Source organism: Phacochoerus africanus, chromosome 7, assembly GCF_016906955.1.
Source record: "Phacochoerus africanus isolate WHEZ1 chromosome 7, ROS_Pafr_v1, whole genome shotgun sequence".
Classification (NCBI taxonomy): Eukaryota; Metazoa; Chordata; class Mammalia; order Artiodactyla; family Suidae; genus Phacochoerus; species Phacochoerus africanus.
Window position 1 is genome coordinate 39,232,515 of NC_062550.1, and position 15,697 is coordinate 39,248,211.

Consider the following 15,697-nt stretch of genomic DNA (forward strand, 5'->3'; position numbering starts at 1 on the left):
TGCCACTGTCACGTAGATACAAATAACAAAGAGGGTGACACCTGTCTTATCTATGACACCTGTCTCATCTATGACACCTGGAAGGCTTCCGGTCAGCTACCTACCCAGCTTTTCTCAGACTACTGTCAACCCTTAGACCTCTGCTTAGCCCCTTTTCTAATAGTTCCTTTTTCTCTCTCTCTTGAATGCACTCTATTTTCCTCCACTTTATTATTTTCCTTGTATTCTCCATTCACTTTTTAAGAAGGACTCCGCGCCCCCCATCAGCTGGCAGTGCACTACCCCTATGCATGCCTGGCTTTGTAACTCCTAAAGGGGGACTTGCAACCCTGGCTGCAAAGAAAATTGTCTGGAGAGTTCTGCAGCCCAGGCTGCACCCCAGACCAATTAAAATCAGAGTCTCTGAATAGGAGCCCCAAGCATCAGTGCTTTCTAATGGGTTTAATTATATCGTTAAGTGCTTCTTCAATGAAAATGGGGGAAATTAGTGTCCTCCTGCATGCCTTCAGATGATCTGCAAATATCCTCCTGAACTCTTTTCAAACCTGAAACAATAACAAAGTCCATATTGTGCATTCCACTATCCAATAATAATGTATTTAGAATATGAAATAAAAATCAGGAGTTGCCTTGTTTTGCTTAATTGAAATAGCTCCTATCTGCCTCTTAGTTCTTTGACAGTTTGGGCCAGATAAAGTTAAGAGGTAGGCCACGTGCTGCATTACCCTACGATTAGAATGTGTGCGTGGACCAGCAGCATTAGCACGTCCCAAGGCATGCAGAACCTTGAGCCTCATCTCTGTCCTACTTAATCAAAAGCTTCATTTTAACAAATCCTCAGGCATTTGTATGCACAGCACTTTTGAGAATTAACATTTTTAGTGTCTATGACATGAACAAAGTCTACAAACCAAAAATGGTTGAGAACTACTGAAACAGATCGTCAGTATTCCTTGCCCCACCCACACAGACTTGGCTTCATGGAAGGAACTTGATATATGCTGAAACTGGTAACCTTGCTTTGAGGAAGAAACAAATTGTACTCAAGTTTCAAGGGATGCAATTTTCATTGATTCCATGTAAACAACAATATTTTGCTTTGTTCATAACGAAAGCACACAGGTACATTTGTGTTCTTTGAACGCCCTCCTGCTACTTACAAACTGCTCAGCTAAAGAACAAGAGGGGGAAAAAAAAAAAGGAGTTCTGGTTGTGGCACAGTGGTTAACGAATCTGACTAGGAACCATGAGGTTTCGGGTTCCATCCCTGGCCTTGTTCATTGGGTTAAGGATCCGGCATTGCCCTGAGCTGTGGTGTAGGTTGCAGACACGTCTCAGATCCCACGTTGCTGTGGCTCTGGCGTAGGCCGGTGGCTACGGCTCCGATTAGACCCCTAGCCTGGGAATCTCCATGTGCCGCAGAAGTGGCCCTAGAAAAGACAAAAAGACAAAAAAAAAAAAAAGAACAAGAGGGAAGTCCACATGCCAGAGCCCAGTAGCCCAGAGCCTGCCCCTGCACAGTATGTACATTAGGTTTCTGACATGGCAGTGACGGCCCAGACAGCAGTTGGCCTTTTGTAATGTAATCAAATATAACTTAATTTCCTTTCTGTTTTTTGGAAAGGAATAGGAAATGTAATCAGAATTCACAGTGAATTGTATTTCACCAAGAAATTCTTGGCATTATAGTCCTTTGAGGACTAGGATCCAATTACAGTGATTTGATGGAAACTCAAGGCTTAACCCTCCCATACCCTCACACCTTTGTATTAAGAGGTAAGAAACAGATCTATGAAAATAATACTTGCTTCAGTTGTTGATTGTCATTAATGACATTGGAGCATCTCACTGTCAATCAGTGGAAGTTCAAGATGATCAAAGAGAATGACATGTGTCTGTTTGTCCAGTTAACCATAATATTCTTTAATATGTGTTGCTTTTCTTGCCAAGTCTGCACTAGCGAAACTAATTGTGGAAAATGTACAAGCACAAAAATAATGAGTTGGTACATAGAAAATGAAAGGGGAATTAGACATATCTTTAATATTGTCTCTCTTTTCCAATTCACTAATAATCATCTTTAGAGTACAAGACATTATCTTAAAACCCGAGGCGAGGTATTCCCTTCATGGCTCAGTGGTTCACAAACCCTACCAGGGTCCACGAGGATGCAGGTTCCATCCCTGGCCTCGCTCAGTGGGTTAAGCCAATCCGGCGTTGCTGTGGCTGTGGTGTAGGCCGGCAGCTGTAGCTCCAATTCCACTCCTAGCCTGGGAACCTCCATATGCCACAAGTGCAGCCCTAAAAAGAAAAGGAAAAAAAAAAAAGAGAGAGAGAGAGAGAGAGAAGAATGGCTGCTTCAGCCTGGAACATGATCTGCCCGAGCATCTTAGTGTGATATCAGCTTAAGGGCTGCAGATCCCCTCTGCTTGGACCCTGTAAAATGGCAATAACTTCACCCCAACTCTTCATAGGAGGGTTTTTGCTACTGATAGTCCAAAAAAGGAAGAAGGAGGAGAAGGAGGTGAGGAGGAAGAGGCAGGGCTCACAGTGCTGAACAGAAAGTAAAGCAAGCCTTGAACCAGCAGCAGTTTTCTCCTTTTAAGATCCAGGACCCTATTGGGTTTCAGACCCAGGATAAAGAATGGGAAGGAAGTAACAGAAGACAAGGAGTTATAAGCAGACAGAAAGAAAGCAGAGGGAGGTAACCAAGAGGATAAGATTAAAGGATCAAAGGGGTTAAAAAAAAAAAAAAAAAACAATGGCTTTAGTATTAGTGACATTATTCCCTCCACTAAAATAGTGTCTGGAAAGAGAAATTTTAAGCCTGTGTAATACATATACACCACGTTTTTGGTTTATTTTTGTTTTTCACGGAAGTGCCAGTGTATTAGCTACGTCTTGGGATGGAGGTAGACTGAGAAGTTCTAGAGGCCAAGAGTTTTGTCTGTAGCACTGTTTGGAGTTCATCTCACAACCCGTGTGCAAACCAGCCCCCAGCAAATTGTTAGGAGTTTTGTCTTGTCCCCCTGCCCTCATTTAAACATGAGGAGAAAATTATTTTCAAAGGCAAAGCCCTTTTTCCACAAGAAGAGGGTCCTCAAATTGGAGCACAGTGCTCAGAATCAGATAGAAAAAAAAAAGATGTGACTACTTTAAGTCAGACCCCAGGCATGAAATATTCTTATATCCGTTTATAACTCATAGACATGACAGTCTTATCAGATAGATAGGTAAGGACAAGAGAACATGGATGTTATAGAATGAGAGGTAAAATGAACTTTCTTTAGTCTTACGGTATGAAATACAGATTAACTTTGGAAAGTAGGTTGAACTCTTTGGAGAAGCTAAAAAGATGACAGCTAAGGGAAGCCACATTGCACATGGGGCAAAGTGTTTCCCCCCCTTGTCAGGATAGCTGGGGTCTTGATGATTATAAGAGGCACAGAAAGAACCAGTTGGGTATAGGAATAATACAAGGACAAAAGCAGAAACACCCCTGGCTATAAAAGCAGAAGCCATCCGTATTTATTAAAACACTTACCTGCATCATCTCACTTCACCTTCGAAGCAACCTCATGAGATGGGAGCTGAGATTATCCCTTCCTCAGGGATGAGGAAGGAAAAAGCCCAGAGAGATTAAATGACCTTCTCAAGGTCATGTGACTGGTAATGGAGTCAGGCTAGAGGTGCGTCTGAGGTAAGAAGTCTGGTCTTTCTGGCTCCCACATCTGCACTTTTTCCCACCACACCATCTTGCCTCCTGAGAGAATTCATTGCAGAGAACGGACACTCAACAAGATGCGCTTGTGTGAGAGAAAGGAGCCTGACAGAAACACTTAGCATCTCTCAGCTTGTGCTTGTGGAGGTTTAAAAAAAGGAGGGAAAGTAGCAATGCCACAGGACAGACATAAATAATTGGAGAAGAGAAGAGGACGATATTTCTTCAAGTGTGGGCCAGTCCGACTTTCTTAGTGTTTCCCTGTGCATTTGGTTGTCTGTTTCCTCAGTACCTGGGAGGTGGAACTTGTCTCCACTTTCCTGATGAGGAAACCAGAGGTGAGAAAAAGGTCTCTTGTCCCAACTACAAAGGTAAGAAGTGACTATACAAAGGGGGAAGAACTTTCCAGACAAAGGAAACTACCTGTGCACAACTTTGTTGTGGGGAGGGGTAGAGGGAAACTGGAACATCAGCAACCAGAAACAAGATCAGCATGACAGAAGTAGGAAGAGTGAGGTGGAGAGAAGGGCGAGAAGAGCTTGGTGAGGCAGATGGGGTCCAGACCCCTTGAAAGCCCTTTGGGACGTGTCCTGGATTTTAGTCTTTATTTTAAAAGCAATGAGAATCCACTGGAGGATTTGGGAGCAGGACAGGGCTTGTGTTACTAGGAGTTCCCGTCGTGGCTCAGTGGTTAATGAACCTGACTAGGATCCATGAGGACGTGGGTTCAATCCCTCGCCTCCCTCAGTGGGTAAAGGATCCCGTGTGGCCATGAGCTGTGGTATAGTTCGCAGATGCGGCTTGTATGTGGCATTACTGTGGCTATGGTGTAAACCGGCAGCTATAGCTCTGATATACCGACCCCTAGCCTGGGAACCTCTATGTGCCGCAGGTGTGGCCCTAAAGAGACAAAAGTCCACCACCAAATATATATATATATATATATATATATATATATATATATATATATATATATATATCCGTGTTACTGAAGTAGTCTAGGAGAGAAAGGAGAACTTTGTCAGGATGGGGGCAGTGGAGATGGAGAAAGGGAAATGCATTTGAGAAACATTTAGATGAAATTACCAGTATTTGGTAATAAGTTGGGTGTGAAGAATGAAGGAGAAAGAAGTTAGATTCCTAAGTTCCTGGTTGGTATAATCACATGCTTACTGAAGCTCATCACTGAGATAAGAAATGCTGATGGAGGACCCCATTTGGGGAAATAATGAGTTTGTCTTGAACATGGGTGTTTGAAGAGGTGCAACCAACTAGAGTTGTCACATAGGCAGCTTGCAATCCAGATCTGGATCTCAAAGAAAAGTGAAATTTAGGTTAGGTCTGTCTACCATTTCAAGTGACCTAACTATATGTTGTAATGATTTGATTGACTGCCCTTTAGAAAACAGGCTCCATAAAGTTTGGCACCATGTCTACCTGGTTCACTGCTACATCCACAGCACTAGGTACAGTATCTGCAAAGAAAGTACCCAAGAAACACTTGTTGAGGAATTCCCATTGTGGCTCATCAGGGTAAGAACCCAATGTAGTGTCCATGAGGATGTGGGTTTGATTCCTAGTCTGGCTCAGTCCACCATTGCCACAAGCAGCAGCGTAGGTTGCAGATACAGCTCAGATCCGGCATTTGCTATGGCTGTGGCATAGGCTAGCAGCTGGGACTCCAACTTCCATATGCCAGTGAGTGTGGCTATAAAGATAAATAAATAAACAAACAAACAAACCAACAAATACTTGCTGAACTGAACTGATGCCTCAGACTCTTAAGTTTGATACTCTAAATAGCTGCTTAGGATCAGCTCATCTCCCCCAGTTTGAATGTAGCCTGCATTTGCTTATCTCCTTGCCCCCAACTCTTGCCTCTGTATCCTGATATTTCCTACCTTCCCCTCCTGAGCTGAGTTGGATCCGTGTTTCCTTCAGGGATTTCAAAGCTGATCTATCTACAAGATTTCGTTTTCCCATTGTCTTAGCTGAGGACTCCCCACTTTAAGAGTAGTGTTCAGAGAAGAACCATAACATTCAGTCTCAGGTTGATGAGATTTGGATAGGCGGGAGTTAGGGGATATTCTCAACACAAGGCTCAGAAGTACTGAGAAGGAGCTACAGAAGAGACTGGACTGGGACACAGAAATAAGAGAAAAGTTTGGCAAGATAAGGTAAGCTTTGGATATCAGAATGGAAAATTGGGGTTTGAAAGGAAGGGTAATGTGGAAGAACTGTGGATTCCTAACGGGCATGACACAGAGCCCAGTTTTAGGGAGATTATTTTGGCAGCAGCCTACAAGGTAAATTGAAGAGATAAGAGATCAAAGGCAAAAGACTCAGCTCAGAGGCTGTCTCAGTAGCACAGGTGTGAAGAGATAAGAAACTAGACAGTGGAAGTGGACAGTCTCAGAGATGAAAATAAATGAGAGACTTTGGTGAATGATGGGCTGGAAAGCCATAGAGGATCCAAGAATGACCCCCAGTGTTTTTTTTCTAATTTTATATTTTATTAAACTAGAGTTGATTTACAATGTTGTGCCAATGACACCCCAGGTTTTAAATCCTGGTGGTAGCTGGGAGACTAATGGTGTCCTTGACAAAAAGGAGGTCTTTGTCTTCTATGGAGAGAAATGAAGCTGAGGAAGTCAGTGCTCATGTTACTTCAGCTATAGATTATCTCCATGTTAAAAAAAAAAAAAATCCCAGCAGCGGCGACCTCTGAGAAACTGAGCAACCTCATGTAAATCGACTTTAAAATAGACCTTTCTTTGGAGTCTTGAACTTCCCAATGATGCCAGAGAGACAGAGGTTTGGTTCTGTTAGACACTTCATCCGGCTACTAGTCAGGTCAGCTGACTAGTCTGTAAATTATTGCACTTCGATAAACCTATAGACTTTGGGTCTCCATAAGCTGCAGAGATGGGAAAAGCTTTTTTACCTTTTCAGAGGCATGTCTAAAGCAATCATTTTTCTTCCTGGTTTACATCAAGTTTGCCAGTAAACAAGGTGGAGAATAGAAAGATAGAAGCAGAAATTCTCATATCAGGAATCATGGTGTTTGTATGAATTCATTTGCTTAATATCTTCCCCAGGTTATAGATGGGAAATTTCATTAGAAAATGGAATCCCACCTTGTTGTCATTTCATAAATATTAGAAAACAATAACAACAATAAAAATGACATTATTATGAAGACTTCCTATAAACCAACACTAATGCAATCTATAAAAAATCATATAGATAAAATTCTATCCCAGTAATATTGTGATAATGATCTGACAAATTCAATTCCAGTGACCCACTGGTTCCAATGCAATAAAATTTCCAAGCAGTAAAATTTTATCATAACAAAGACTTCAGGGACTTGGTCAAATTGTATTATATAGAAGCTTGGAACTACATGCTTTTCATTTCATAGCAAAAGTAAGATAATAATTGGAACTGCTTTCGATTGTTAAAATTGGATAAAAGAACTAAATCATTGTGCTCGTTGGACTCTTCAGGAATTGTTCAGAAGGATCTCACAAAAGGTACAAACGAATGTACAAGGGAGCTGAGCATTTCTTTAAAACGTACGAAGGAAAATGCTCATCCGGATATAAAATAGCAATGTCAATTTTATCTAAGTGATTTTTTTATAGATGGCATTAGTGTTGGTTTACAGGAACTCTTCATGTCAAATGCTGTGCTTTATGATTACTTATTGAAAACATCCCCATAAGCTGTATTATACCAGCAGCTGCACCACTTTTCACACCTTTGCCTGTTTTTCCCTCGAGTCATCCACGTTAATAATTGACAATATTACAGTCATCTCAGACGGGGAATTAGCCAAGATCAATGGCTTATCTTTTGACTAACGCTTTCTTCCTTGTAGTTAATGGCTCATCAAGGACATTCTCAAACAGATACAAGTTTGTGTGATACATTGGCAAGGTAGCTTATACAAGATATATGCAAAGGGCTATTTTTCTGGAAAACCAACAGCAAGAATGGCCTCATAGATTCTTTAATCCTTACCATAATACAATCTATAACTCAAAAAATCCTGTCAGGAGTGTGGATGGTGGTGAGCAAAAAGTGTTCCTTTTAAAATTGTAAAATTAACCTTTTATTTATTTATTTTGGCTTTTTTTTTTTCAGGGCCACACGCATGTCATATGGAATTTCCCAGGCTAGGGGTCGAACCAGAGCTGTAGCTGCTGGCCTACGCCGCAACCATAGCAATGCAGCATCCAAGGCACATCTGAGACCTTCGCTCATGGCAACGTGGAATCCTTAACCCACCAAGTGAGGCCAGGAATCAAATCCTCACCCTCATGGATACTAGTTGGATTCATTTCTGCTGAGCCACCACGAGAACTCCACAAAATTAAGCTTTTATGCATGAAAACATTAGGGGAGAGACTTCAGAGAGAAGGTAGGAAAATAAGATTTATTTTGCCATTGCCTGACACTAAAAAATTGAATTTATTTTTTTTTTTTTTTGCCTTTAACCTTCCAGCTCCTCCTCACACAGGATGAACTGATATTTCTGACCTTGGTTCACAGTGGATGTGCAATTCTGTCTTATTTTGATCTTGTATCATTCTGAGTGACGCTCAGCCCGGCCTGGCTCTGTCTGCCCAGACCAGGACATTGAGTCACCAGAGCTTCCTTATCTTCCCTTCTGGTCACCATGCTCTGTCGGAACCACTTGTTTAACATCCTTCCTACCCGCCTTCCTCCGTGTTTCCATCCTTCTTTCAAGCACTCATCTCTTCTCACCCAGACGACGGCAGCTGCCCTGGTCACTTCCTCTCCCCATAGCATCTCCTGCTCGCTGCTCTCAGAGTGACCTTTCTACAGCACATCCATTATCAGGGTGTCCAGCCTGGAGGCAAAATCAGACACACACACACACCCCCCCCAGAGAAATAGTTGCGTGCAGATATTGAAGACTGCTTGGGGGGAGGGGGAGACAGTTCTCAGGTCAGTAACCCAGATATTTTCTGGCAGTAAAGTTACCTGGACTCCACATGCTTACCTTGGATGCTCAGAGTTCTCAAAGCATGTCTGGGTGAGGTGGATGCTCCTGCACAGCATCCACGAGAAACAGCCCCCTGCCCAGCAGTTTGTGCCTTAGGATCCCTTCTGGCCATTGCGGAGCCCTCTGACCTCCACGCCTCCCTCCAAAGAAGAAGTTCTTTCATCACAGGACCCAAAGTCATGACAAATCCATTTCTTTTTTTTTTTTTTTTTGTCTTTTTAGGGCCACACCTGTGGCTTATGGAGGTTCCCAAACTAGGGGTTAAATTGGAGCTGCAACTGCCGGCCTACACCACAGCCACAGCAAGGAGGGATCCAAGCCGCGTCCGTGACCTACACCAGATCCTTAACCCGCTGAGCGAGGCCAGGGATCAAATCCGCATCTTCACAGGTGCTAGTCGGGTTCGTTACCGCTGAGCCACAACAGGAACAACGCAGCAGATCCCTTTCTCCTCAGCTGTGGTTTTCTAAGTTGCATTGCAGAGGTTCATAGTTAATATAAATTCTGTCCTTGCACCAGATGATGTCATATTTTTTCCTCAGCTGTTTTAGCCTTTGGGGCCTTTTAGGACCTTTGCTGGAGGTAACACACAAGAGGTATCCGACTCCTTTTCACTGTGGTGAAAGGCTTCCTGTCACACTAATCAAAACATGCAGTGCTGAACGTATGTACGAAGGAGGATGGTGAACAGACTCTCAGCCGTCCTGCCAGTCCACCATATGACCAAAAACAAACACGTAAACAAAAGGCAATCTCCTACCGAGAGATCTGAAATTGCAAAGGGTTAAGATCCTTCAGAAAACATAAAAGAAAGTTTCTCAGGGGAATGATACTATTTCCTAAATGTGAAGATTTTTCTCAATTATGAAATCCTATCCTTCATGGAATGCTGTACTGTTTCCAAAGCCCTTCCACATACATTTTCTCATTTAAATCTCATAACAATTTTGTTGCCTGTTGTAATTCTGCTTTACCGATATGAAAATTGACCCTCAGAGAAATTAACCGCTATATCCCCTAATCTCAGAATAAGTGACAGCGTCTGGATTTAAATTTGTCTTAATTCTCCTACTTCGGTGCACTTTCCAGTTTACCATAGGCTCATCGTGACATAGCAAGTAGGGTAAAAGTTTATTTTATCTATCATTTTTTGTAAGTTATAAGTAACATGCAGTTATTTATATGGGTGCCATAAAATAGGTGCCAGTTCCCAGGTATAGATAATTTTCAGATTTTGTTTCAAGATCACAAAGAAGTTTGTCCGAAAGAAGGTGGGACCACTCCCATTGTTAAAGTGCTTTATTTTGCTCCACCTGTCTGCATGCAGGTTTTTTGTCACCTTATTGATGGATTCTTAAATGCCAAGGTCATTGCTAGGAACTTTCTGAGAATGCATCGTGTTGCATGTCACCTCTTCTTTGCCTTCAGAGTGAAGATTAATATTCAGTAATGTATCAGGAATAAAACTATTTGCCCTTTGCGATATTAAGATATATATATATATATGTATATAATAGATTATATCAATACACATGTATACACATACGTGTGCATGTAATGATAATACTGGAAGCAGAAAAGTGAGGGTGACTTCTATCAAGTCTAGCTGCAGATGCCTCTTCGTTATTTCTTTTATGGGGGATGAAAGAAGGAGTCTGCATTTCTCAGATCTGAAATTCTCTCACAAGCTGACCCTCATTTCAGCCAGCTTTTGACTAAGAGAAAATTTGAGTTTACTGCTTTTTTTCGGACTGGTTTCTATGGTGCAAAGACAAAAACGCAAACTGTTAACCCACTTCAAGTAAGAGTAATTTAAAACCATTAAGGTTCTTTATAGTTTACAAAGCTTCGTTGTATTACTTTCTTTGATTATAAAGCAACCCTATAAGATAGAGAGGTTGTCCCCCTGACCCTGCCACTTATAGCTGTGAAAGCTGAGGTCTGTTGACTTGACCATGGTCATATAGCTGCTGTCTGACTTAGACCCGAAATGTTTCATCCCAAATCTCTGCACTAATTCACAGATTCTAAGCTGCCTACACACACACACACACACACACACACACACACACACACACACACACACACACCTTTGTGACTTGTAGGAAATCTAAATGATAACAAAGAGCTACATAATATAATTGTTTTTCTTGCTTCTGATGATGTTATAGAACCAATTTTTATGTGTATTTTCATGTACTATGTACTGATGTTTTTCTTACACTCAAGTGCTTAAATATTGCATTTTTCAAGCATATGAATAGAAAATGTCCAGCTACCCCCAAAGACCAGAGTGACTTAATATGAGCTCTTCATTTACTCACTGAATAGGCACAACTTGTACCCTGCCAGCTGCTTTGTCCCCAGTTTTAACCTTGTTCTGTAAGAACCACCTGTATGAGTGTCTGGATAATTAATTCCATACTCTGGTTTGCCTTGGGATCTTCTGTGAAGTTTAAATCAGATAACTCCTCTGAGAGTGTACCACTCTCTAAGATAGGTTTGGACCACTGGAGCCAAGTGAACACGAGCTTGAAATCACTGCATTGAGAAGGAGTTTCATTTATGGGGAGCTTCTTTGGGGGGGCACACCCATGACATAGGGAGGTTCCCAGGCTAGGGATCTAATCAAGAGCTGTAGCCGCTGGCCTACACCACAGCCACAGCCACAGCCACACCAGATCCAAGCCGTGTCTGCAACCTACACCACAGCTCACAACAATGCTGGATCCTTAACCCACTGAGCCAGGCCAGGGATCGAACCCATGTCCTCATGGATGCTAGTGGGGTTCATTGACCGCTGAGCCACAACAGGAACTCCCTATGGGGAGCTTCTTATATGAAGAAGCTGTTGAAAAAGTGCTCAGGATACCTGAGTACTGGGCCTTCGTGTTTTAGTATTTGCAGTGTTAGAACTGAGAAGAATTGCCCTGTTTTACTCATTTCATTTCAGATTACAAGATAGCTCTAAGATTACGTCGTAGAAACCAGATTACCTCCTTAATACTGGGGAGGGGGGGGAGTGATTCATAAAAAATGTCTATCCAGAGAAATGGACCTTTTAACATTGGAAACTGACACCAGGTCACTTGGAGAGCCAGCAGAAACTTTGGTAGTAATTTAAATATCAAAGCCGACAAGCGTGTGACTCCTTGCAAAGAGCCTTTTCTGTCCGTGTACCCTGACGCTTGCACTGAACTCGAAGGTCAGTCGTTTTCAGCGCTTAGAAGCCACTTGTCATTTCAATGCATAAGCCACAGGCAATAATCAGACAATACATCAACTAAAACTCGAAATCTCACATCCTTTAAATAAAGTCTTCATGCTATAATCAGTGCAATCGTTAAGGAGAGTTTACATATGCGCTTTTTTTTTTTTCCCTTGTCTTTTTGCCATTTCTTGGGCCACTCCCGTGGCATATGGAGTTTCCCAGGCTAGGGGTCGAATTGGAGCTGTAACCACCGGTCCACACCAGAGCCACAGCAACGCGGGATCCGAGCCGCGTCTGCAACCTACACCACAGCTCACGGCAATGCTGGATCCTTAACCCACTAAGCAAGGCCAGGGATGGAACCCGCAACCTCATGGTTCCTAGTCGGATTCGTTAACCACTGCGCCACGACGGGAACTCCCATATATGCTTTCCTAGTCAAACAGAAACCAGCACCTCCTCACCCCCTGGTGAAATTATACCTTATTTGAACATGGGTTGAGCATGTTGTGGCTGGAGCAAGGGGGAGAGACGGTATTGTTTTCCTAAATGTTTCCATTTCCATTTGGAGACAGAACCTTGAGGCATTTGGAAGCTGCATTTCTGCTGCCTAACAATGATAGCTGTCCTGGAAGTTTAACTGTGAGTGGGCTGTGAAACCGGACTTGTTTGTTCCAAGTGCCCTTATCTCGGTAGCAACACTTGGCCCAGGGCCTTGAGGGCCTCCCTCCCCATTCAGTCAGGAGAAGCAGGAGCCAGAGCAGTGGGGAACACGTGTGACCAAAAGTGAGGACGCCCCTTCCATTGAGATTAGCTCCCTACCACAGACAGCGCTCTCTCTTTCTAAATTGTTTAAATTTGGTTTGCAGGGGATTATTCCGTGATCCTGGTGTGCTTCCTGCATCTGTTTAGTCTTAAATGCTTCCTACAGCATTTTTCAAAATCCACTCGTGATTTTCTAATCCTTCCTAATACAGGAAAGTTGTTTAAAATGCAACTCTTCTTACTTTTTTTAATCCTGGCTTTGAAAATGCAAACTAATGTGTGAACCTTAAGAACAGATTGGAAAAAATAAGTGAGGGTTGTTGGATGCAGAGTTGAATGTCGGTGGTTCTGTCGTTTGTACACCTTTCAGAAAATTTCAGTTTGTGTCTGTTTGGTCACTTCAATATGACAAGTTAAGGCATTGTGATTAGAGCCACTGTTTATGTTGGATCGGAGTGAAATAAATGTGTTGCACTCCCTCTGCTGGCTCTGAAGCTGCAACAACTTATTAACTAGACCTATTTTCAGATGTATTTCCCCATTTAAAAAAGAAAAAATGGTGTGCAGGAAAAGCAAGCAAAAACTAGAAAGCTGCTAATTTTATTATTCGTTTAAAATGTCAAGAAAAACTAACATCTGCTCAATGCCATTGGCTAGGATAAGCAAAAAAGCCAGAAGATTTTAGGCTTTTTAGCACTGTGCTAAGAAAAAGGGAGAGGCCACCTCCCCCTCTCTCTGAGGCATAACTCCAACAGCCTTGTAAAAATTACTCAGTCCCTTTCAGATCCTGAAATAATCTTTTCTCAGACCTTAATGAACAAAGTAGTAGATGAGTTGGCTTTGTATGTTGAAAGCAGTCCAGGAAAGCAACAGCATCTAGTTGGCTTGGGATGGGAGGGAGGAGAGAGGATGCCTTTCTCCCCGTGTCAAAAAGGAAAGCTGAAAGATCATCACTCGGAAACCTTATACCCCAGGGGAGGCCACTTCCTTGCAGGAAAGCGTGTTACCCATGGGCCTGGAGGAGAATCACAGCAGTGTGGAATTTTACAGACAAGGGGGCCTAAGCAGAAATGCTTCTACTCATGAGTGAGAAGAGAGGCTACCAGGAGAACAGAATGCCCCAGATGTAGGGGACCGGGGCGGGGGCGGTCCTGCGGGTCCCAGGCCCTGGGTTTTTGTTTGTTTGTTTGTTTCTATTTTGGGTGGGTTTTTTTTTTTTTTTTTTTTTTTTTGCTTTTTAGGGCCACACCAATAGCAAATGGAAGTTTCCTGGTCTAGGGTCGAGTTAGAACTGCAGCCACCTGCCTGTGCCACAGCTGTAGCAAGGCCAGATCCTTTAACCCACTGAGTGAGGCCAGGGATTGAACCCACATCCTCATGGACATTATGTCAGATTCTTAACCCAGACAGCCACAACAGGAACTTTTTCTTTCTTTCTTGGTTCTTTCTTCTTTCGATCGGTATTTCTTCTTCGTTTGTTCTTTCGGCTTCTTTATAGACGAGTGAATTGGTCTGTGATTGTCGAGAGGGCGAGAGGGATTGCGTTCTTTATTGGAGTAGCGAGGTTTTTTTCTGTTCTTCTCTCTCTTTTCTTCTTTCTCTTCTTTCTTTCTCTCTCGTCTTTCTTTTTTTCTTCTTCCTTCTTTCTTTCTTCTTCCTTCTTTCTTTTCTTCTTTCTTTCTTCCCTTCCTTCCTTTCTTTCTTTCTTTCTTTCTTTCTTTCTTATTATTTATTTATTTACCTGGCCCTGTTTCAATCTTGGTAATTAGCATATTGAGATCTTCTTGCAAGGTCCATCTTCTGGCTGGGCTTTGCTCTCTTTTTCCACTCTTGCTCACTGTCTTCCACAGGCGCCTGGATGCCAACCACATCAGCTACGTCCCCCCCAGCTGTTTCAGTGGCCTGCATTCCCTGAGGCACCTGTGGCTGGATGACAACGCTTTGACAGAAATCCCTGTCCAGGCTTTCAGAAGTTTATCAGCGCTGCAGGCCATGACCTTGGCCCTGAACAAAATACACCACATACCAGACTATGCCTTTGGAAACCTGTCCAGCTTGGTAGTTCTGTAAGTTTTATTGATTTTTTTTTTTCTCTATCATTTAACAGTTTCTAAATTCACTCTGAGGCCTTGACCTTAAACTGATAGCCCTTAAACTTTGAATAGGGACATTTTAAGGAAAGAAAAACTCCCCAAATGACTCATAAATGTTCTAATTGTATAAAAGAATTAAACAACATTTATGGAGCACCTGTTAAGTACCAACCACTGCTAGGCATTCAAAGATAATAAAATACGACCTCTGTCTTAGGGGAGCCCATTGTATATTAAACAGGTAATCACCACACTGTACAGTTAGAACTATAACTGGTTTTAAAAAATCCCTTATTCCTGATAATAATTTATAATTCATGTCAAGTTGAAATATGTCCCTTTTGTTATTTAATAACTACTTCTTGAACCCCTTCCAAAGGAACAGAAGCAAGAAGAAACCCTTGACAATGAGCCATGCATTTGTCTAGCTTCTTTCCTTTGAGGTCTAGCTTTCATTAATTTTAAGTAAATCGAAATGATTCTCAAGTAAGAGTTTGAAAAATAATCAGTTTAAAAGTGTAGAGATATGGATTTCCCCTGTGGCTCAGTGGGTTAAGGATCTGACATTGTCACTGCAGTGGCTGAGGTCGCTGCTGTGGTGCAGGTTCAATTCCTGGCCTGGGAACTTCTGCATGTCGCAGGTGTGGCCCCCCAAAAAAAGAAAATAATAAGCAAGAAGTGTAGCAGTATGCCGCATGTGTATAATATAATAGTTAATCATTGAAACAACTTGAAAGTCTCTGAGATCAGCTTGCATGGGAAGTTCCAGTAAGGCATCTTCTTGCACTATTTCAAGCCCACTCCCTAGCCCACTGCTGTCTTCCACTTTTCTCAATGACACATCTGTCTCTTGCACTGCAGTAATGTACTCC

General features: G+C 42.4%; 1 protein-coding gene across 1 annotated transcript in view; it reads left to right on the forward strand.

The window, feature by feature from the left end:
• Positions 1 to 15,697, forward strand: part of LGR5 (leucine rich repeat containing G protein-coupled receptor 5) — a 132,225-nt gene that overhangs the window by 87,340 nt on the left and 29,188 nt on the right. The window contains exon 5 of the mRNA XM_047787200.1: positions 14,583 to 14,798. Within this exon, the coding sequence (XP_047643156.1) occupies positions 14,583 to 14,798 (216 nt within the window). The remainder of the gene's footprint in view (positions 1 to 14,582; positions 14,799 to 15,697) is intronic.